The sequence below is a fragment of the Nerophis ophidion genome, linkage group LG01, assembly GCF_033978795.1.
Source record: "Nerophis ophidion isolate RoL-2023_Sa linkage group LG01, RoL_Noph_v1.0, whole genome shotgun sequence".
Taxonomy (NCBI): Eukaryota; Metazoa; Chordata; class Actinopteri; order Syngnathiformes; family Syngnathidae; genus Nerophis; species Nerophis ophidion.
The window spans coordinates 5024536-5048702 of NC_084611.1; the positions used below are offsets into that span (position 1 = coordinate 5024536).

The 24167-nt window shown below is 40.0% G+C and overlaps 1 protein-coding gene across 1 annotated transcript; it reads right to left on the bottom strand.

Annotated features, from left to right (window-relative positions):
- On the bottom strand, positions 1-18561 carry LOC133549555 (gastrula zinc finger protein XlCGF57.1-like). Its single transcript, XM_061895077.1, has 2 exons — positions 18250-18561; positions 1-4473 (listed from the first exon to the last, which is right to left on the bottom strand). Exons 1-2 carry the CDS (start codon positions 18350-18352, stop codon positions 2651-2653), a joined length of 1926 nt encoding a protein of 641 aa, XP_061751061.1. The 5' UTR covers positions 18353-18561; the 3' UTR covers positions 1-2650.
- Between the last annotated feature and the right edge of the window lie 5606 nt (positions 18562-24167).

The following is a 24167-nucleotide window of genomic DNA, read 5'->3' on the forward strand; positions in this document are numbered from 1 at the left end:
CACTGGGAACTGATTTTTATTGTTTTTACCCCTTTTGAAATTGTGATAATGTTCCCCTTTAATAAAGTGAGCTTTACATGTTTATTTTGTGTGTTGTGTTGTGTGACATTATCGTTTGAGCAACGTTGACTTATTGATAAATTATCGCTTTGCACTATTTCCAATGTTACTATATTGTGATTGCACTAACCTTTGATTTACCGTAACAGTATCAGACTGTTTTTTACGTGTTTATTGAATCGGGGAAAATAATAAAACAGTTGTTTATTCATTTTGGGAGTGAACGGAGTTGTCAGAACGCTGGTTTGTAATCTATTAGTAAAGTCTGACTGACTTATCCGACTGTTTTGTTGACATTCCTTTTAGCGCAGCTCCATCTAAAGGATACATAACGTAACCCCAGCTTCTACTGTAGCATCTATTCTATGCGCCTTATATATGAACAACATATTAAAATAGACCATTCATTGAAGGTGCGCCTTATAGTGCGGATAATACGGTAAATGTATTTGTCAGGCATCTTTTCTTGTGCCACATGTTGAACACCTACATGATTTGTACTACGGTGTGTCTCATTACGTGTAGCCCAGGGGTCGGGAACCTTTTTGGCTGAGAGAGCCATGAAAGCCAAATATTTAAAAATGTATTTCCGTGAGAGCCATATCATATTTTTTAACACTGAATACAACTAAATGTGTGCATTTTTAAGTAAGACCAACATGTTTAGAGTATAATACATCCCTTATTCATTTTAATAGCATTCTTATTCTGAAGTTAACCAATAATAAATCGAATACTTCTTACCATTAATGCGACTTATTGAACAAGTCTGGTAGAAAACGGATGGATGGATAAAATGCATGAGAATGTTTTGTATTTTGAACGTTATTTTTAGCTCTGTGCTTACTAGCGGAATTACTCATAATTATCGTGTTAAGCCAGGGGTGTCCACCGCACACTGAAAAATCAGAGCAAGCGGGGGCCATTTTCATAATTTTTATTTTAAAAACCAACACAATATATGTATAAAAAATATACATTTAGGCCTCCACTCAGTTATGATCCCGGGGACCCCAAAGGGTTTTGGTCAAAAAAAAAAAAAAATATTAAAAATGTGTCATTATTCAGTATTATAATTTTTATTGTGATGCAAGTTTTAAATCTCTAGATCAACATTAGAAAAAAAAAAAATGGAAAAAACACTAAATATGCAATACTTTCACCCAATAACTTTTTTAGGTGGGATGTTTGAGATGATATAATAATTGGAGCCTTAATTTTGGATTTTGATTCATTATTATTTTTTGAGCAATGACACTTAAAAACAAATCACACTAAAATAATTGGCGATCCAAAAGTGTCCTATTTATTAAAGTGTTAAAAAATAAATTATACATTTTTTTTTACTGTTTACTTTTAGCACAATAATCTCGAGATCAACTTCAGATATATCCGTCAATTTTAAGTTTTATTGTTGTTTATGTTTTGTTTGTTTTAGGCCTTTCTTTAAAAAAAAAAAAAACAGCTCAGTTTTTTAAATGGTATAACACAAAATATGCAACATTTTCCCCCAAAAATATCTCAAAGTGGAATATTTAATGTGATATAATCAAAGCCTTGTATAGCTCAATAATTCAAAATGACATTGTTTTGGATTTATTATTCTTTTTTAAAGAAAGAAACAGCCTGCATAGCAGCTTTGTGTTATAAGAGTAAGCATTGCAACACATTTCTTGTTACATTTCACCTGTTTGCTCTTTTATACCACTTTTTATGTTTTTTATTCTTTTTTAATTGTATTCTTAAAATGTGCCGTGGGGCCGTTAAAAAATGACCCGCAGGCCGCACTTTGGACAGCCCTGTGTTAAGCAATGCCAGCTAAGATTCATCTGAGAGCCAGATGAAGTCATCAAAAGAGCCACATCTGGCTCTAGAGCCATAGGTTCCCTACCCCTGGTGGAGCGCCTTACCTCGCCTGGGGAAAAAAAGCGTTTACCGCAAACTGAACAATTAAATGGTTTTTTTCTCATATGTGTTATTTCAAATGTGGGACATTTTTTTACCACATGTTGAACAATCATATGTTTTTTTTTCTGCTTGTTCATGTGTCGACTCAAAAGGCTATTTTTTCTAAAAAAGAGCTTTGCCACATACTGAATTTTTTTTTTTTTTTTGAATTCCTGTGTGTGTTGTCTGGGTCCAGTTAAATGGTCCTTGCAAGAAAAGCTTTCCCCACAAACTGAACACGTTTTTTTCTCCTGTGTGCGTTCTCAAGTGTTGAGCCAAAAGGCTCGCACTAGTAAGGTCTCTCCCACAAAGTGAACATTTAAATGTTTTTTCTCCAGTGTGTGATCTTGTGTAGAGTAAAAGTGGTCTTTGGGGAAAGTTCTTTACCACACAACAATTAAAATGTTTTTTTCCTTGTGTGTATTCTCATGTGTCGAGTAAAACTACTCTTTTAGTAACATTTTTCCCCACAAACTGCACATTGAAATGGGTTTTCTCCTGTGTGTGTTGTCACATGTTCATTTAAATGGGACTTTATAGTAAAGTGTTTGCCACAAACTGGACAAATACTTTTGTTTTCTCCGGTGTGCGTCCTCATGTTTAGAGTAAAAGTGGTGTTTTGGGAAAATTCTTTACCACAAACTTAACAAATGAATGTTTTTACCTCTCTATGTGTGCTCACGTGTCGGGTAAAATTGCACTTTTTAGTAAAGTTTTTCCCACACACTGTACACTCAAATGGTTTTTCTCCTGTGTGTATTTTGACGTGATCAGACAAATGGGACTGTGTAGTAAAGTGTTTGCCACAAACTGAACAGATAAATGTGTTTTCTCCGGTGTGCGTCCTCATGTGTCGAGTATAGTTGCACTTTTTAGAAAAGTTTTTCCCACAAACTGCACATTGAAATGGTTTTTCTCCTGTGTGTGTTCTGACGTGTTCAGTCAAATTGGACTTCATAGTAAAGTGTTTGCCACAAACTGGACAGATATATGTGTTTTCTCCAGTGTGTCCTCTCATGTGTAGAGTAAACGAGGTCTTTTGGGAAAATTCCTTGCCACAAACTGAACAAATAAAAGTTGTTTCTTCTGTGTGTGTGCTCATGTGTCGTGTAAAATTGCACTTTTTTGTAAAGTTTTTCCCGCAGACTGCACATTTAAATGGTTTTTCTCCTGTGTGGGTTCTCACGTGTTCAGTCAAACGGGACTTTATGGTAAAGTGTCTGCCACAAACCGGACAGATATATGTGTTTTCTCCGGTGTGCGTCCTCATGTGTAGAGTAAAAGTGGTCTTTTTGGAAAATTCTTTACCACAAACTGAACAAATGAATGCTTTTTCACCCGCGTGTGTACTCATGTGTTGCGTAAAAGTGGTCTTTTCGGTGAAGTTTTCACCACAAACTGCACATTTCAATGGTCTCTCTTCTCTGTGTGTTCTCACGTGTTCGGTCAAATGGGACTTTATAGTAAAGTGTTTGCCACAAACTGAGCAGATAAACGTGTCTTCTCCCGTGTGTACGCTCACGTGTCGAGTGAAATTGCTCTTCTTGGTGAAGTTTTTGCCACAAAATGCACATTGAAATGGTTTTTCTCCCGTGTGTGATCGCATGTGTTCAGTCAAATGGGTGTTCATGGAACAGCGTTTTCCACAAACGGAGCATATAAATTTTTTCTCTCCAGTGTGCGTCCGCATGTGTCGAGTAAAAGCCCTCTTTTTAGGGAAGTTTTTACCGCAAACTGTACAATGAAATGTTTTCTCTCCTGCTTGCGTACTCACGTGTTCAGTCAAATGGTTGTTTGGGGAAAAGCTGTTTCCACAAACTGAACTACCACTTTCCTTTATAGAACATTCAGAGTGTTTGTTGTCAGAGTGAGTCCTCATATCACCTTCACTGTCTGTATCGCCGCTCAAATGTTCTCCAACCTTGTCCTCAGCCTCACTATCATCGCTGCGCAAAGGTTCTTCAACTTCATCTTCAGCCTCACCATCTGATAGTGGAGCTAAGAGGTGGTCTGGTTGTGGTTTCTCCTCATCATCTTCAATCTTCACGGAGACAACAGTCAGTGGCAACTTCTCGGCTCCCTCTGGTCCGAGAAGACAGTCTTCCTTTTTAATGTGAGAGGGCTGTGGACCCTCCTGCTTCAAAGTAGAGATCCCTCCCTGCGGCCGAGGGGGACGTTCTCCTGGATGAGCAGTCAGCTGCTGGGCGCGTGGAGGACAATACCAACAAAGGGTCTCAGATGGGTTCTCTTCATCATCTTCAATCTTCACAGAGACGACAGTCAGGGGCAACTTGCTGAGATCAGCTTCCTGCGGTCCGAGAAGACACTCTTGCTCCTGAGTGATCCAGAGTTCCTCCTCTTCCTTTTTAATGTGGGGAGGAAATGAACCCTCCTGCTTAAAAATGAAGCCTCGACACGGTGGGTGAGGGGAAAGTTCTTCTGGATCACCAATCAGCTGCCGGACGTCTGCAGGAAACAAACAACACAAACACACTTTAGGTCAGACATGATCCATGAGATGTTTCTCCTTGTACCGTACTTTTCGGACTATAAGTCGCTGTTTTTTTCATAGTTTTAATAGTGTGACTTTTACTTAGGAGCGACTTATGTGTGTGAAATTATTAACACATTACGAAAAATATCCAAAAATATTATGTAGCTCAGGTGTGTCAAACGCATTTTAGATGGGGGGGAGGGGCCATGTGGAGAAAAATCTACTCCCAAGTGGGCCGGACTGGTCAAATCACGGCACGATAACTTAAAAATAAAGACAAATTCAGATTGTTTCCTTTGTTTAAAAATAGAACAAGGACATTGTAAAAATGTACAAATCATAATGTTGTTGGAGTTTGTTTACAGGTAGCTGTTGCAGCTAATAGTACTTTATTTGTCGTTTTCTGAATAAATTATGTGATAATTTTCATCAGTCAACTCATTGATGTTAATTTTCAATCCATCAAGATAAGAAAATGATATCAAAATAAAATTACAGGATGTTATGTATGTAGTGGGATCATTTTCCTTGACTTTTTGTTCTTATTGTAAAATGTTCCTATTTTGTTTCTATTTAAACCCACATTATTTACTTTTCAAATTTGATCTCAACTCTGTACACTGCAGCTGGAATTTTTATTTTCCTGAGGGAACGCTTCTTAAGGAAACAACAAAGTTTGTTCGTTCGTCCGTTCTATCTATCTATCTATCTGATGTACTAACACCATGATCTCCAAACTGAGAAAATATGGTTTTAAAAGTATGTCACTTTCTTGGATGTTGAGCTATCTCTCAGGAAGATCACAGAGAGTGTGTTTTAAAGGGGAACATTATCACCAAACCTATGTAAGCGTCAATATATACCTTGATGGTGCAGAAAAAAGACCATCTATTTTTTTAACCGATTTCCGAACTCTAAATGGGTGAATTTTGGCAAATGAAACGCCTTTCTGTTAATCGCTCTTTTAGCGATGACGTCAGAATGTGACGTCACCGAGGTAACACACCCGCCATTTTCATTTTCAACACATTACAAACACCGGGTCTCAGCTCTGTTATTTTCCGTTTTTTTGACTATTTTTTGGAACCTTGGAGACATCATGCCTCGTCGGTGTGTTGTCGGAGGGTGTAACAACACTAACAGGGAGGGAATCAAGTTGCACCACTGGCAAGAAATCTGCCGCCAGACCCCCATTAAATTTGCCAGAGTGTCTTCACATTTGACCGACGATGCTAAGACAGACATGGCACAGAGATGTATGGATAACCTGCAGATGCATTTGCAACGATTAAGTCAACGAAATCACAAAGGTGAGTTTTGTTGATGTTGTTGACTAATCAGACATACGTGGTTGCAGCATGACTGCCAGCTAATCAATGCTAACATGCTATCCTAATCGATGCTAACATGCTATTTACGCTGGCTGTATGTAAATTTGAAACTAAATACCCACATTTAATGCGAAACAAACACTTACCAATCGACGGATTTAAGTTGCTCCAGTGTCAAAAGATGCGAAAGTCCTGATCGTTTGGTCCGCACATTTTACCGGCGATGCTAATAAGGCAGCCATGCTATGGGGCACTTTATTAGGCACACCCGAATAGCGTCAATAGCTATTCGCTCAATAACTTCAATTTCGTTTTCGCTATCTGCCTCCATACTCCGACCATCTGTTTCAATACATGCGTAATCTGTTGAATTGCTTAAGCCGCTGAAATCCGAGTCTGAATCCGAGATAATGTCGCTATATCTTGCTGTGGTAACCGCCATGTTGTTTGTATTGGCAGCACTGTATGACGTCACAGGGAAATGGACAGTCCCACCGCAAATAGGGAAAATCAAAAACTTTAAAGCTTTTTTTAGTGATATTCCGGGAGGTGTAAAATTTTGAGAAAAACTTCGAAAAATAAAAGAAGCCACTGGGAACTTATTTTTAATGTTTTTAACCCTTTTGAAATTGTGATACTGTTCCCCTTTAATGGTAGTCTATCTGAACCCAAGTACAATTACTGCGGCGTGCCTCAAGGAAGCTGCGTAGGTCCTTTACTTTTTATTATTTTGACTAATGATCTTCCCTGTTACAACAAACACCAATATGGTTATGTATGCAGATGACACAGCTCTATACAGCACTGCCTCTACCTTAATGACCTAGAAAATAACTTCAATCCGGACTTGGAGAGAGTGTCCCGCTGGGTAAATGATAGTAAAATTTTTGTGAATATTGACAAAATAAAAATCATTCTTTTTGGATCCAGTCATATATATGCTTGTTGAAGACCCTCAGCTTCACATTTCAATGTCAGGTATACCTATTGAGCAGGTCAAAAAAGCAAAATTGCTTGGTGTGCTATTAGACAGTCAACTGTCATGGTCCCATCATATTGATAGTATTTTAAAGGGGAACATTATCACAATTTCAAAAGGGTTGAAAACAATAAAAATCATTCCCAGTGGCTTGTTGTATTTTTTGAAATTTTTTTCTAAATTTTACTGGTCTCGGAATATCCCTAAAAAAAGCTTTAAAGTGCCTTATTTTCGCTCTCTGCGAAGACACTGGCCATTTCCCTGTGACGTCACACAGTGCTGCCAATGTAAACAAACAATGGGAATACCACAGCAAGATATAGTGACATTAGCTCGGATTCAAACTCGGATTTCAGCGATTTAAGCGATTCAACAGATTACACATGTATTGAAACAGATGGTTGGAGTATGAAAGTATTGAAGAAGAAACTGAAGCTATTGAGCGAATAGCTATTGACGCTATTCATAGCCATAGCATGGCCGAATAGCTGCGTTAGCATCGCCGGTAAAATGTGCGGACCAAACGATCAGGACTTTCGCATCTTTTGACACTGGAGCAACTTAAATCCGTCGATTGGTAAGTGTTTTTTTCGCATTAAATGTGGGTGGAAGGAAACGTAATATAGTTGCAAATGCATCTGCAGGTTATCCATACATCTCTGTGCCATGTCTGCTTTAGCACCGCCGGTAAATAGCATGTTAGCATTGATTAGCGTAGCATGTTAGCATCGATTAGCTGGCAGTCAACATCAACAAAACTCACCTTTGTGATTTCGTTGACTATCGTTGCAAATGCATCTACAGGTTATCCATACATGTCTGTACCATGTCTGCTTTAGCACCGCCGGTAAATAGCATGTTAGCATCGATTAGCATAGCATGTTAGCATCGATTAGCTGGCAGTCAACATCAACAAAACTCACCTTTGTGATTTCGTTCACTATCGTTGCAAATGCATCTGTAGGTTATCCATACATCTCTGTGCCATGTCTGCTTTAGCATCGCCGGTCAAATGTGGAGACACTCTGGCACATTCAATGGGGGTCTGGCGGCAGACACTTTGGCATCTTGGGGCCAGTGGTGCAACTTGAATCCCTCCCTGTTAGTGTTGTTACACCCTCCGACAACACACCGACGAGGCATGATGTCTCCAAGGTTCCAAAAAATATTTAAAAAAAATGGAAAATAACAGAGCTGAGACCCGGTGTTTGTAATGTGTTGAAAATGAAAATGGTGGGTGTGTTACCTCGGCGACGTCACATTCTGACGTCATCGCCTCCAGCGCGATAAACAGAAAGGCGTTTAATTCGCCAAAATTCACCCATTTAGGTTCGGGAATCGGTTAAAAAAATAGATGGTCTTTTTTCTGCACCATCAAGGTATATATTGACGCTTACATAGGTCTGCTGATAATGTTCCCCTTTAAGACTTGTTGTTATAGTTATTATCTGCATTTTTGAATCTGTGCAAAGATTGCCAGCCACCTCATATCAGTGTTGTGTCCAGACTCGGCCTGCTGACTGCCAAGGCCGGAACATCGGCTACCGAGACGCAGACAGAAGCAGAGACAGGGCGATATCACCAGCGTCAACACATTTGCATTTTAGTATTATCATATTAGGGCTGGGCGATATATCGATATACGCAATATATCGCGGGTTTGTCTCTGTCCCAAAAAGAAAATGACTATAACGTGATATTCGAGTATACCTTCTCACGCAGTTGCTTTTAGCTGCGGACATTACACTACAGGCTCCTCCCACTCCTTCTTGTGTCTTCTTCTCACAGACAGCAAGCGCACCTTCTTCCACACATCACATACTGTCACCTCAAACGTCACGTACGTCTACGCCCTCGCCCAGCAGAGAGGCAGCAGCATGCGTAACGTTAGCTGTGATGCTAGCGAAGCCGTGCGAGTGGTAATATGAGAGAAAAAAGATGCGAATCTGGTAACAAATGAAGAAAGAATTCATTCCCAAGAAAAGCAGCAGGGGGTCTGTCGTCTGGCTGTGGTTCGGCTTCAAGTGGGAATATGTCGAATAGAAAACTTTAATTTGTCAAGTGGGGGGCACAAGCGTTGCTGCCAAAAGTAGCATTACTGCTAATATGTAGCATCATTTGAAAAGTCACCTGCTAATAACTGTTTAATAAATAGAGTTTTGGTCAATTGACTTAGTTGTGGTTTCCCTCTCTGCATGAAAGTTTAAAAGTAGCATATATTAATGCAGGATGAAGAAGAATGTTTGAATGTAGACACATAGAATCATCATACTGCTGTGATTATATGCATCAAGTGTTCATTCAAGGCTAAGGCTAAATATCCACATATATATGGTGTATCGCCATATGGCTTAAAAATACCGAGATATTAAAAAAAGGCCATATCGCCCAGCCCTAATTCATATATTGTGTCTAACTGAAGTTGTCGAGATTATCCCCTTCTCTCAACGACAGCGTCAGTGATGAAAGCAGGGACCTACCAAATAAATACAGGAAGCACGCGGGCTGGACTTTTAGAACGTAGTTTGGATCTGTAACTAGAATACAGCCCAAAACACGTGTCTTCTAATATGAGCCGAATTGAACTCTGTCTCTGCATGATTCCTTGCTTCTCGTCTGTTTAATAGATGTCATTCATGTTTAAAGCTGACAATAGTGACGTTACTGTAAAGTTAAAGTAGCAATGATTGCCACACACACACTAGGTGTGGTGACATTTGTCCTCTGCGTTTGACCCATCCCCTTGATCACCCCCTGGCAAGTGAGGGGAGCAGTGGGGGCCGCGCCCGGGAATCATTTATGGTGATTTAACCCCCAATTCCAACCCTTGATGCTGAGTGCCAAGCAGGGAGGTAACGGCTCTCATTGGTTTTCAATAGTCTTTGGTATGACTCGGCTGGGGTTTGAACTCAGAACCTACCCATTTCAGGGCGGACACTCCAACCACTAGGCCACTGAGTAGTGTAAACCAATATTTTTCAACCTTTTTTTGAGCCAAGGCACATTTTTTTGCGTTGACAAAAAGCGGAGGCACACCACCAGCAGAAATCATTAAAAAACTAAACTCAGTTGACAGTAAAAAGTCGTAGTCGCAATAGATGGGTTTCCGCTAGCAGCGATTACCCATAATCCTTCGAGGCAGCCGCCATCTTGTGTGTCAAAACTTTGTTTACTCGTCTGCGGCAGTTTTCTAAACATATTTCCACACTTTTGCAGCAACAATGACGTCCACTTCGGGAAATTTGAAAAAAGTCGTAAAAGTTCCCTACAGACGGACGCCAGATGGGGTTTGCAAAGCCAGGTATTTACAGAAATGGAAGGATATTGGCGATAAAGATCCGTATGAGATGGGAAAGCACGAATGGATTACGGACTTGAAATGTTATCCTGATATAACTTACCCCGACATCGTCAACTATTTGGTGAACAATGTTAGTGCCTACACTCTGGATGAGCTCGAGGGCTACAACAAGTCGCTCGAAGCGTACAATTACTTTTTGTGTGGATGAGTACAGGAAATGAAACTGGCTACAATGGAAGATAAATGTGTGCTCGTCACTCTCAGAGATCAACTGATATATGTTTGGTGCCATGGGTCATATCAGAGAAGACGGGTCGTGTTTTATCAGGACACCGTACGTGTATGGCAGGCATTGGCGAAATATGTTCACATGTTTCTGCATTGTTGTTTGCCATTGAAGCGAGCGTCAAGATTCGGGACATCACCACAGTCACACAGGAAAAATCTTACTGGCTACTTCCATCTGCAGTCAAGAAAGTTGGGCATTACCTTTACATCCGCCAAGACAATGAAGAGAAAGCTAGACAAGGCAATAGTATCCGGAGATACACCGGCACCATTAAAACAGAGGAAACTACCGGAGGTACAGAAGGGGACACAAGATCAACTGTCAGACTTGTACAGAGAATTAAAATCCAAACGAAAAATTAAGCCTGTCTTACTTTCTCTGATCCCAGGATATGCTAAAGACTATCGTCCAGAAGCACTTGATAAAAAGTACCCCAAAAGTATTTTCAGAACTGTATGATTCTAACTATGCAGCTGCATAGTTTAGTGTTACTTGATTTAATTCATTCAAATTTTAATAAAATCGTCCAAAAATAAGCGGCGATTGCCTATATTATATATAGAAGGTTATATTTGTGCAACAACGACGTCAGACGTCGAGCGTTATTAAGTACAAGCACAGTAGTTCCTCCTATGTTTTAATATCTATTCTAACCATAACACATTTTATCATCGATACAGAGAGCAACATAATTCAAAGTACCTGTTACAAAATGATCAAAGCAAACTTTTTAATGTCGTTTTGCTGGATCGGGTAAATCCCACTCGATTGATTCTAGCTAAACACAGGTTGCTCCTTTCTGTCGACAGTCACTCGGTTTCTTTTCCCTGTTTTGCTATGACCTTAGGAATGTCGTAGTAAGCATTTAAGTCTCATCTTAAAACTCATCTGTATACTCTAGCCTTTAAATAGACCTCCTTTTTAGACCAGTTGATCTGCCGCTTCTTTTCTTTCTCCTATGTCCCCCCCTCCCTTGTGGAGGGGGTCCGGTCCGATGACCATGGATGAAGTACTGACTGTCCAGAGTCGAGACCCAGGATGGACCGCTCGTCGGGACCCAGGATGGACCGCTCGCCTGTATCGGTTGGGGACATCTCTACGCTGCTGATCCGCTTGAGATGGTTTCCTGTGGACGGGACTCTCACTGCTGTCTTGGAGCCACTATGGATTGAACTTTCACAGTATCATGTTAGACCCGCTCGACATCCATTGCTTTCGGTCCCCTAGAGGGGGGGGGTTGCCCACATCTGAGGTCCTCTCCAAGGTTTCTCATAGTCAGCATTGTCGCTGGCGTCCCACTGGATGTGAATTCTCCCTGCCCACTGGGTGTGAGTTTTCCTTGCCCTTTTGTGGGTTCTTCCGAGGATGTTGTAGTCGTAATGATTTGTGCAGTCCTTTGAGACATTTGTGATTTGGGGCTATATAAATAAACATTGATTGATTGATTGGTAGTACTTTGTTGTTCTTTGTCCTGAATTGGAGTGGTGTACACAGCCCCGAACGACACGTGTGTGACCCATTCTCACAAAAATAACAACGGAGGCGCCCTTGGTTACGAGTGTTTGTTTTGACACACAAGATGGCAGACAAGGGAATTGTGGGACGGGTGTGACGTCATCGGAAACCCACGTATTGTCGGATATGACTTTAAAGCAGGGGTGCCCATTACTTCGATCGCGAGCTACCAGTCGACCGCGGGGGGTGTGTCAGTCGATCTCCAGCCAGGCTTTTAAAAAAAATAGACCTAAAAATGAGTGATCATCAATCTTCACCAAGACGTCACTTAAATGACATTCACGGCACCGGAGGGTCTTGTGAGATGACGCTGGCTGCTGCAAGATCATTATTATGAAAATATGACCGAGAGGAAGGCGAGAAACACTTTTTATTTCAACAGACTCTCGCGCCGTACCTTCCGTCAAAACTCTAAAGGCCGACTGCACATTTCCTATCTTCACAATAAAAGCCCTGCTTCATGCTGCCTGCGCTAACTAAATACAGAGTCTCGGAAAACTGGCGTGCACAAGCGATCCCTCAGAAAGCTGGCGTGCACATCACTTGTGGACGCCAGCTTTCCGAGACTCTTATTTTGTTAGCGCAGGCAGCATGAAGCAGGGCTTTTATTGTGAAGATAGGAAATGTGCAGTCGGCCTTTAGAGTTTTGACGGAAGGGACGGCGCGAAAGTCTGTTGAAATAAAAAGTGTTTCTCGCCTTCCTCTCTGTCATTTTTTCATAATAATGAACTGGCAGCAGCCAGCGTCATCTCACAAGACCCTCGGGTGCCGTGAATGTCAATCAAGCAAGCTACGGAATTTGCCGCCAATGTTTTTCTTGTAAAGTGTATGGAAGCTGGATGAATTAGATGCCAAAAACCAACCACTTTCATGTGGTATTGTACAGAAAGGACAACTTTTTTTCTCCTCCATTTGAAAATGTGGGCGTTATCATCATTACTGTCTGATTCCAATCAATGCAAGTCATCAGAATCAGGTAATACACCAACTTATATTCTTGTCTTTGTGAAAGAAAGACATCTATATGTGTTACACGTGCTTGTATTATCATTAAACACATTTAACTTGTTTACAAAAATGTCTCTTTCATAAATAAATAAATATAAATGATATATATAAATGAGGTAGATCCCCTCGAGTTGGTCAATTGAAAAGTAGCTCGCCTGCAGAAAAAGTGTGGGCACCCCTGCTTTCAAGCATATTAAGCATGCATCAATGTAGCTCGTCTCAAAGTAGGTGTGACTTATTTTGAGTTTTTTGCTGGTTTCCTGTGTGTAGTGTTTTAGTTTTTGTCTTGCACTCCTATTTTGGTGGCTTTTTCCTCATTTTTTGGTATTTTCCTTTTAACAGTTTCACGTCTTCCTTTGGGCGTTATTTTCCCGCATCTTCTTTGTTTTAGCAATCAAGAATATTCCAGTTGTTTCCATCCTTCTTTGTGGGGACAATGTCGATTGTCATGTCATGTTGGGATGTACTTTGTGGACGCTGTCTTTGCTCCGCAGTAAGTCTTTGCTGTCGTCCAGCATTCTGTTTTTGTTTACTTTGCAGCCAGTTCAGTTTTAGTTTTGTTCTGCATAGCCTTCTCTATGTTTAAATGCATTTTCTTAGGGGCACTCACCTTTTGTTTATTGTTTTAAGCATTAGACAACTCTTTACCTTCTTGCTGCCTCCCGCTGTTTCCCACATCTACAAAGCAATTAGCTACCAGCTGCCACCTACTGATATGGAAGAGTATTACATGTTTAATCTGCCGAGCTCCAGGCAGCACCAACACTCAACAACAACACATCATTTTCAAACTATAATTACTGATTTGCAAAAAATATTTTTCACCCAAATAGGTGAAATTAGATCATCTCCCACGGCATACCAGACTGGATCTCAAGGCACACTTGTGTGCCACGGCACAGTGGTTGAAAAACACTGGTATAAACTACATTTTTTAATGTGTTATATACAGGACAGGTCAAAGGTTTGGACACGTGTTCTCACTCAACGTATTGTCTTTATTTTCATGACTAATTTACATTGTAGATCATCACTGAAGGCCTCAAAACTATGAATGAAAACATGTAACACAAAGTCGGGACCCGGGGTGGCCCGCTCGCCTGTGCATAGATCCACTATGGAGTGGACTCTCACACTATTATGGTAGATCCACTATGGACTGGACTCTCACACTATTATGTTAGATCCACTATGGAGTGGACTCTCACACTATTATGGTAGATCCACTATGGACTGGACTCTCACACTATTATGTTAGATCCACTATGGAGTGGACTCTCACACTATTATGGTAGATCCACTATGGACTGGACTCTCACTATTATGTTAGATCCACTATGGACTGGACTCTCACTATTATATTAGATCCACTATGGACTGGACTCTCACTATTATGTTAGATCCACTATGGACTGGACTCTCACTATTATTTTAGATCCACTATGGATTGGACTCTCACTATTATGTTAGATCCACTATGGACTAGACTCTCACACTATTATGTTAGATCCACTATGGACTGGACTTTCACACTAATATGTTAGATCCACTAAGGACTGGACTCTCACTATTATGTTAGATCCACTATGGACTGGACTTTTACACTTTTATGTTAGATCCACTATGGACTGGACTCTCACTGTTGTATTAGATCCACTATGGACTGAACTTTCACGCTATTATGTTAGATCCACTATGGACTGGACTCTCACTATTTTGTTAGATCCACTATGGACTGGACTCTCACACTATTATGTTAGATCCACTATGGACTAACTCTCACTATTATGTTAGATCCACTATGGACTGGACTCTCACTGTTATGTTAGATCCACTATGGACTGGACTCTGACTATTATGTTAGATCCACTATGGACTGGACTCTCACTATTATGTTAGATCCACAATGGACTGGACTCTCACTATTATGTTAGATCCACTATGGACTGGACTCTCTCACTATTGTTAGATCTACTATGGACTGGACTCTCAGGCAGGGTACACCCTGGACAAGTCACCACCTCATCGCAGGGCCAACACAGACAGACAAACAACATTCACACGTTTTCACACAATTTTTAAAAAATGGTCATGTTCATGTCTTCTTTCAACAACTGGTTCACGAAAGTATCTAAAGATCACCTAAAATGCATGTTTGTGTGTTTTTCTTTAAACTTCGTCTTGCGACCCGTTTTAGTTTTTAAATACATAAAAGAACCACATAAATGTGGTTTTCTTTTGCATCAAGGCTTTTTGACTTTGTCAGGAACCTCTATTTCAACAAAACAAACCTATTTTTTTTTTTCACTAAATTATAAAATGCTCTGGTTGAAAATTATAACCTTGGTGTTGTTAGGGTCAGTTTCGACCCAGTTATAAAAACAAGATAATCAAGCAATAATTAAAGCCAAAACTGAACAAACTGACAGCCAATCATGTCAGCTTTAGGGGATTTTCATTTTACTTTGTTATCCAGTAGAAAAACAAACAAAGACGGGCATGTGAGGTCAATTCAGTTAAAAATTATTAAAATGAAAAAAATAGATAAAACAAATGTATTTAAAAGATGTGTTCTATGACCCCTCAGTAATAGTCAGGTAACAAAACAACCTTTTATTTATTTATACGATTTTCGAGGTTTATTTTACCATTTTTAAATTTGAAATCGAGGGGTATAATGACCAAAAAAAAGGCCCACACCAAAAATGTTAAAAACAATATTTTCATGGATAAGGAAGCCTAACAAGGTAACTTAGAGATGAGAAACACATTGGATGATAGATATATTTTTTAGTGTATTTTACAGCTGATTTAAGACATGGGAGATGGTAACGAAATCTAACACAAGAGGAAGGTCAAACCAAAAATATAAAAATGCATCAAAATTAGGGATGCACCGAAATGAAAATGTGTGGCCGAAGCCGAAACCGAATAAAATTTGAGCGCTTTGCCGAAGGCCGAATACCAAATACCGAATAATAAATGCAGTTTTTCACAACTTTTTTATATTGCATAAATAGCCTAGAATACATTTTTAGACATGTTTTTCAAATAAGGTACATTTTTTATTGAATATTTACATTTTTTTAATATTCCAGTAGCCTTTGCTTTTCAAAAAAAGCACACAATTTTTCATTTATATTAGGCCTTCAAATAAAAACATGCATTCCAAAAAAAAAATAAAGTGCATTAAAGTGGATAAACCCACAACAAATGAATTATTGTCCTTTTGGCAAAAGTCTGCTTAGCCACAGTAGATATGCTAATAATGTAAACAGAAGGCTCAAGTAAATCTCAATTAAGTGTGTGATTGTAACCTCATACACTTATACAGGTACACAACATAATCAATCAATCAATGTTTACTTATATAGCCCTAAATCACTAGTGTCTCAAAGGGCTGCACAAACCACTACGACATCCTCGGTAGGCCCACATAAGGGCAAGGAAAACTCACACCCAGGCCAGAACAGATTTGTCAATAACAGTACTTCAGCTTCAGAATAAAAAGAAGGAAACTAACTATGTATAAAACAATCTAAATTTAACACTGCACGTTGGTTGATTGCGTCACCGCGTCAAAAAATTGCGTCACCCGCCACTATTCGGCCTTGTTTTTAACTCATTGCACCGAAGGCCGAATGTGGCTTTTTTTGCCATATTCGGCCGAATATATTCTCGCCCGGAAAAGGGTGGAGTGCCATCTCCGGGTTGGGGAGGAGACCCTGCCCCAAGTGGAGGAGTTCAAGTACCTAAGTGTCTTGTTCACGAGTGAGGGAAGAGTGGATCGTGAGATCGACAGGCGGATCGGTGCGGCGTCTTCAGTAATGCGGACGTTGTACCGGTCCGTTGTGGTGAAGAAGGAGCTGAGCCGGAAGGCAAAGCTCTCAATTTACCGGTCGATCTACGTTCCCATCCTCACCTATGGTCATGAGCTTTGGGTCATGACCGAAAGGATAAGATCACGGGTACAAGCGGCCCAAATGAGTTTCCTCCGCCGTGTGGCGGGTCTCTCCCTTAGAGATAGGGTGAGAAGCTCTGCCATCCGGGAGGAACTCAAAGTAAAGCCGCTGCTCCTTCACATCGAGAGGAGCCAGATGAGGTGGTTCGGGCATCTGGTCAGGATGCCACCCGAACGCCTCCCTAGGGAGGTGTTTAGGGCACGTCCAACCGGTAGGAGGCCACGGGGAAGACCCAGGACAAATTGGGAAGACTATGTCTCCCGGCTGGCCTGGGAACGCCTCGGGATCCCCCGGGAAGAGCTAGACGAAGTGGCTGGGGAGAGGGAAGTCTGGGTTTCCCTGCTTAGGCTGTTGCCCCCGCGACCCGACCTCGGATAAGCGGAAGATGATGGATGGATGGATGGATATATTCGGTTACCGATTAATCGGTGCATCCCTAATCAAAATATTTCAATTTTATTTTGGCTCAATTAGCCGTCAGTCATTTTAAATAGTTTGATAATGTTGTCAATCACTTGAATCATCCAATGACGTATGTCCATCCATTTTCTACTACTTGTCCCTCTCGGATTGTAGATCATTATTCATGAAAACTGATCGGACATTTAAAATATTACCTTTGGGGTTTGCTCTGTGTTTAATGTCTGCTAAAACCACAACTCCTACGTTTTTAATGTTGGAAATGTTTCAAGATGTAAGGATTCCTGTGCTCTAAATTTGCTGCTCCACATATGTCATTTTTCCGTTTTAGTAAGTTTATATATGCCCGAATTCCTATATTGTGTGGTTATTGTAGTGTTCACTCCAGATGTATTTGCAGCAACGTTTCTGCATTCAGTTTTTTTTACGACGTTCAACTTTCGTTCTTGAAATGGCGACGTGCTTACCCCATTTGACCACTAGAGGTCGCCAAAGACCAGGCTTAAAGCACTGATCTAAATCAGTTCCCTATTCACTTCCAATGAGAGGTTTTAACAATCCATGTACATTTTTTTGTGAAATAATATACAGTAATGTTAATTTTATCATGTAATAGTGCCTATTTTTATTATTTTTTTTAATTATTGTTCTTTATTACTCAGACATGTGGTCCAGTCTTCTCTTCACACACTGCACATCTCTTACTCTTCTCCAACATCTCTTCTTTCACGTCATTATTTTCTTTACACAAACGATTTATTTTCTCTTCTACTTTCTCCATTTGACTTTTGCATTCTTTCATCTCCTCTGATGTGAACTCACCGCCTTCTTCAAGCTAACAATCATGGCGGCTCTTTGTTTACGTTCTTCGACAAAGTCGGCTAATTTCTCATCGTCAGGGCTTGAAAAAAAATTCAAATGACGAAAACTTCAACTCACTGACCTTCATCTTTCGTCTTTTTCTCCGTTGGTGATTTGCTGGAATGTTCTCTTTCATGTTCTCTTTTACGTGACGTCGCCATCTTAGCAGAGCAGTAGTCGTCCATCTTCCATCAAATCTTCAATCTTCACTTCACGTAACGCGCCATCGCTCCAAACTCAACGTGTGAACTTTAGAAAGGACGTTTTTTTGTGAATCGATAAAACTGTTGGATCGTAAATTCGAACGCCGTTCAGCATTTCAGTCCGCCATCTTTTGTTGGCCTGCAAAAGCAGGTCTGTTTCGTCCCTGCGCCACGTGTCAGCCACTTCCGTTTCCTACTTACGTCGAATTTTTTTTCAAAATAAAGCCATTTTAATCTCCATCCAGCCATCCATTTTTTTCTACCACAAGTCTATTTTTTTAACAACCGTTTCGCAAAAGTATCTACTCATGACCTAAATTAGTCAGAAATTACACGTCAGAAAAATTAAAACAACATCAATAACGTTCAAAGAAGTCTTTACCTCTTAAGGCCCAAAATGTTTGTTTACATGCTGTTTTTTTTATTCTCTTTACTATTTGGGACCCTAATTAGAATAAAAACTGAAAATTCTCTTTTCATATGATGTACTTAATCCATAAATACACAAAAAAGGGCGGCATAGCTCGGTTGGTAGAGTGGCCGTGCCAGCAACTTGAGGGTTGCAGGTTCGATTCCCGCTTGTGCCATCCTAGTTGCTTCCGTTGTGTCCTTGGGCAAGACACTTTACCCACCTGCTCCCAGTGCCACCCACACTGGTTTAAATGTAACTTAGGTATTGGGTGTCACTATGTAAAGTGCTTTAAGTCACTAGAGAAAAGTGCTATATAAATATAATTCACTATTTGTCATTCAGAATTTAAATCTATTACTAAATTGGTTTACAAACTTAAATGAACTGAACTTATGTGGGGTTTTTCTTTTCTTTAAACAATTTTTTTCTATCATTTTAAATATTTCAATATTCCATCCATTTTCTACCGCTTGTCCCTTTCTTGGAGCCTATCTTAGCTGCATTCGGGCGGAAGGCGGGGTACACCCAGGACAAATCGCCGCTTCATCGCAGATATTTTAATATTGTTAATGTTGAAGTAGCGATGATTTGGGGCGGTATAGCTCGGTTGGTAGAGCGGCCGTGCCAGCAACTTGAGGGTGGCAGGTTCGATCCCAGGTTCCGCCATCCTAGTCACGGCCGTTGTGTCCTTGGGCAAGACACTTTACCCACCTGCTCCCAGTGCCACCCACACTGGTTTAAATGTAAAAGTTAGATATTGGGTTTCACTATGTAAAGCGCTTTGAGTCACTACAGAAAAAGCAATATATAATTCACTTCAGTTCACATTGTCACACACACACACACACACACACACACACACACACACACACACACACACACACACACACACACACACACACACACACACACACACACACACACACACCAGGTGTGGTGAAATGTGTCCCCTCTCTTCCCCTTGGGAGGTGAGGGGAGCAGTGATCAGCAGCGGTGGCCACGCCCAGGAATCATTTTTGGTGATTCAACCCCCAATTCCAGCTCTTGATGCTGAGTGCCAAACGGGGAGGTAATGGCTCCTATTTTTATAGTCTTTGGTATGACTCACATCCTACCCGTCTCAGGGCGGACACTCTAACCCAGGGGTTGGGAAACTTTTTGGCTGAGAGAGCCAAATATTTCAAAATGTATTTCAGTGAGAGCCATATAATCTTTTTTTTTAACACTGAATACAACTAAATGCGTGCATTTTTAAGACCAACATTTTTACAGTATAATAAGTCTTTTATTCTTTTTAAAAATGGTTAAAAAAAAAAAAGGTAAATGGTTGTACTGGTATAGCTTTTCTACCCCTTTTTAAGGAGCCCAAAGCGCTTTGACACTACTTCGACATTCACCCATTCACACACACACATTCACACACTGATGGCGGGAGCTGCCATGCAAGGCGCTCACCAGCACCCATCAGGAGCAAGGGTGAAATGTCTTGCTCAAGGACACAATGGACTTGACTAAGATGGTAGAAGGTGGGGATTGAACCAGGAACCCTCAGATTGCTGGCACAGCCACTGTCCCAACTTTGCCACGCAGTCCACAAGATAATAACATTGTTATTCTAAAGCTAACCAATAATAAATATGATACTTCTTACAATTAAAGCGACTTCTTGAGCAGGTGCAATAGAAAATGGATGGTTGGACGAAAATGCATGAGAATTGTTTATAATTTGAACGTTATTTTCAGGGATGCACCGAAATGAAAATTTGTGGCCGAAGCCGAAGCCGAATAAAATTTAAACGCTTGGCCGAAGGTTGAATACCGAATAATGAATGCAGTTTTTCATAATTTTTTAATATTGCATAAATAGCCTAGAATAAATATTTAGACATGTTTTTCAAATAAAGTAATTTTTTATTGAATATTGACATTTTTCTAATATTCCAGTAGCCTTTGCTTTTCAAAAAAAGTACAACATTTTTCATTTATATTAGGCCTTCAAACAAAACATGCATTCCAAAAAAGAATAAAGTGCATTAAAGTGGATAAACCCACAACAAATGAATTATTGTCCTTTTGGCAAAAGTCTGCTTAGCCACAGTAGATATGCTAATAATGTAAACAGAAGGCTCAAGTAAATCTCAATTAAGTGTGTGCTTGTAACCTCATACACTTATACAGGTAGCCTACACAACAGGCTAATAATGTAAACAGAAGGCTCAAGTAAATCTCAATAAGTGTGTGCTTGTAACCTCATACACTTATACAGGTAGCCTACACAACAGGCTAATAATGTAAACAGAAGGCTCAAGTAAATCTCAATAAGTGTGTGCTTGTAACCTCATACACTTATACAGGTAGGCTACACAACAGGCTAATAATGTAAACAGAGGCCCCACTAAATCTCAATAAGTGTGTGCTTGTAACCTCATACACTTATACAGGTACACAACATATCCCAACGTCACTGCACGTTGGTTGATTGCGTCACCGCGTCGAAAAATTGCGTCACACGCCACTATTCGGCCTTGTTTTTAACTCATTCCACCGAAGGCCGAATGTGGCTTTTTTTTGCCATATTCGGCCGAATATATTCGGTTACCGATTAATCGGTGCATCCCTAGTTATTTTTAACACTGCGATTACCGGCGGAATTATTCATTACTTATCGTGTTAAGCAATGTCAGCTAAGATTTATCCGAGAGCCAGACTCAGTCATCAAAAGAGCCGCATCTGGCTCTAGAGCCATAGGTTCCCTACCCCCTGCTTTAGCCACTGGGCCACTATTATTGTTTTCAATCACTTAATTTATAAAAAGACATTTCAATAATTATGTTATTACATGTGGAGGGAATAGGACATGAAGGATTATTACTTTTAAATGTTGCGTGTGTCCAATGATAATAGAATAGAATAGAATAGAATAGAATAGAATAGAATAGAATAGAAAGTACTTTATTGATCCCTAGGGGGAAATTCAGCACCAGAGTTCGCTCACAATAAACAGTGATAATAATAAATAATATAACATATATAATATATGAATAATATCAAAATATTCTACATATAATCCTATTTGTTGTGTAGACAGTGGCTTAATTATTCCAGCAGGGGTCACTGTAGTTTGTGTACTCTGCTTTATGTTGTGTTGGTACTATGGCGTCACATTAGTGCCAAAAATCCAAGCGCATAAAAACTGTTATCGCGCGCCGATTCTCCACTTTTGGCACTAATGTGACGCCATATGGTCCCTCTTTTCACTTTGTGTTGGGCGTTTCCTGTTTCCACCGCTGTCTTGCCTTCAGTTCCATAGACTTCCATAGATGCAGCATCGAGCGCTACTGACGAGACGCGCGGCCGCCATCTTGGAGTGGTGATCCGCTCCACTCAGTGCAATTCATTTGTCAGGAGTAATGAACTGTCAGCGCATTTCATTCATCTTACCTCACTGAATACCACTAATTTTCACCCCCTTTTTTTCTCATACGTGTAGTTATGATAAAGGACACATGTTTTATTATTCATAGTTTGCTTAACAGTAATAGAATATTCTTATATGCTATAAGTGACCAGACGTCCAAGATCAAAACTGGGAATATAATCCCAGAGAAGGGGGAAAAACGGTCAGCTATATCTAAGTTGAAGAAACAATATGATGAGGTTATATATACATGCTTATATCCTACATAAACAATGTATGAATACATTACATATCTATATATCTTATAGACTGTATCTCTGTTGAGAGTTTATTCTGTCTTCACACTTTGTATTGACATTTTCTATTAGATTCTTCCTTTAAATGATCATGTTTACACTGATTGTTTTATATCGTATGTCCTTGAATTGCCGCAGGGTATATAGTATGCGCCTGCCTTGAATTACTCGCTTCCCAAAAAAGTTCTATTTTGGTTTCATCTGACCACATGACATTCTCCCAATCCTCTGCTGTATCATCCATGTATCCATTTTGGTACAAACTCAACTCGTCGTGTTTGGAGGAAGAAGAATACTGAGTTGCATCCCAAGAACACCATACCTACTGTGAAGCATGGGGGTGGAAACATCAAGTATCAATGCTTTGGGGCTGTTTTTCTGCTAAGGGGACAGGACGATTGATCCGTGTTAAGGAAAGAATGAATGGGGCCATGTATCGTGAGATTTTGAGCCAAAACCTCCTTCCATCAGTGAGAGCTTTGAATGGTTGGCCAAATACTTATTTTCCATCATAATTTACTAATAAATTTAAAATTCCTACAATGTAAATTCCTGTTTTTTTTCCACATTCTGTCTCTCACAGTTGAAGTGTACCTATGATGAAAATTACAGACCTCTGTCATCATTTTAAGTGGGAGAACTTGCACAATCGCTGGCTGACTAAATACTTTTTTGCCCCACTGTATGTATATATATATATATATATATATATATATATATATATATATATATATGTATATGTAGGTGTGGGAAAAATCACAAGACTACTTCATCTCTACAGAACTGTTTCATGAGGGGTTCCCTCAATCATCAGGAGATTTTTCCTGATGATTGAGGGAACCCCTCATGAAACAGTTCTGTAGAGATGAAGTAGTCTTGTGATTTTTCCCACACCTACATATTGCGCTCTACCACGGTATCGAGCACTATTCTCTGGATAATCCAATCAAGACACACACACATATATATATATATATATATACATATGTATATATTTTTTATTTTATTTTCTACCGCCTGTTTCCATGTTCTCCCCGTGAATGCGTGGGTTCCCTCCGGGTACTCCGGCTTCCTCCCACTTCCAAAGACATGCACCTGGGGATAGGTTGATTGGCAACACTAAATTGGCCCTAGTGTGTGAATGTGAGTGTGAATGTTGTCTGTCTATCTGTGTTGGCCCTGTGATGAGGTGGCGACTTGTCCAGGGTGTACCCCGCCTTCCGCCCGATTGTAGCTGAGATAGGCGCCAGCACCCCCCGCGAGCCCGAAAGGGAATAAGCGGTAGAAAATGGATGGATGGATGTTTTGAGGCATGTTAAAAAAATTAATGCACTTTGTGACTTCAATAATAAAGTTAAAGTTAAAGTACCAATGATGCCATGTTGGCATTTTTTTTTACATAACTTGAGTTGATTTATTTTGGAAAACCGTGTTACATTGTTTAATGCATCCAGTGGGGCATCACAACAAAATTAGGCATAATAATGTGTTCATTCCACGACTGCATATATTGGTATCGGTTGATATCGGTATCGGTAATTAAGAGTTGGACAATATCGGATTATCGGATATCGGCAAAAAACGCATTATCGGACATCCTTATATTTTTATATACTATAAACAATATATAAGAATGACCATGTACAATATTACAGTATATGTAACAGCTGC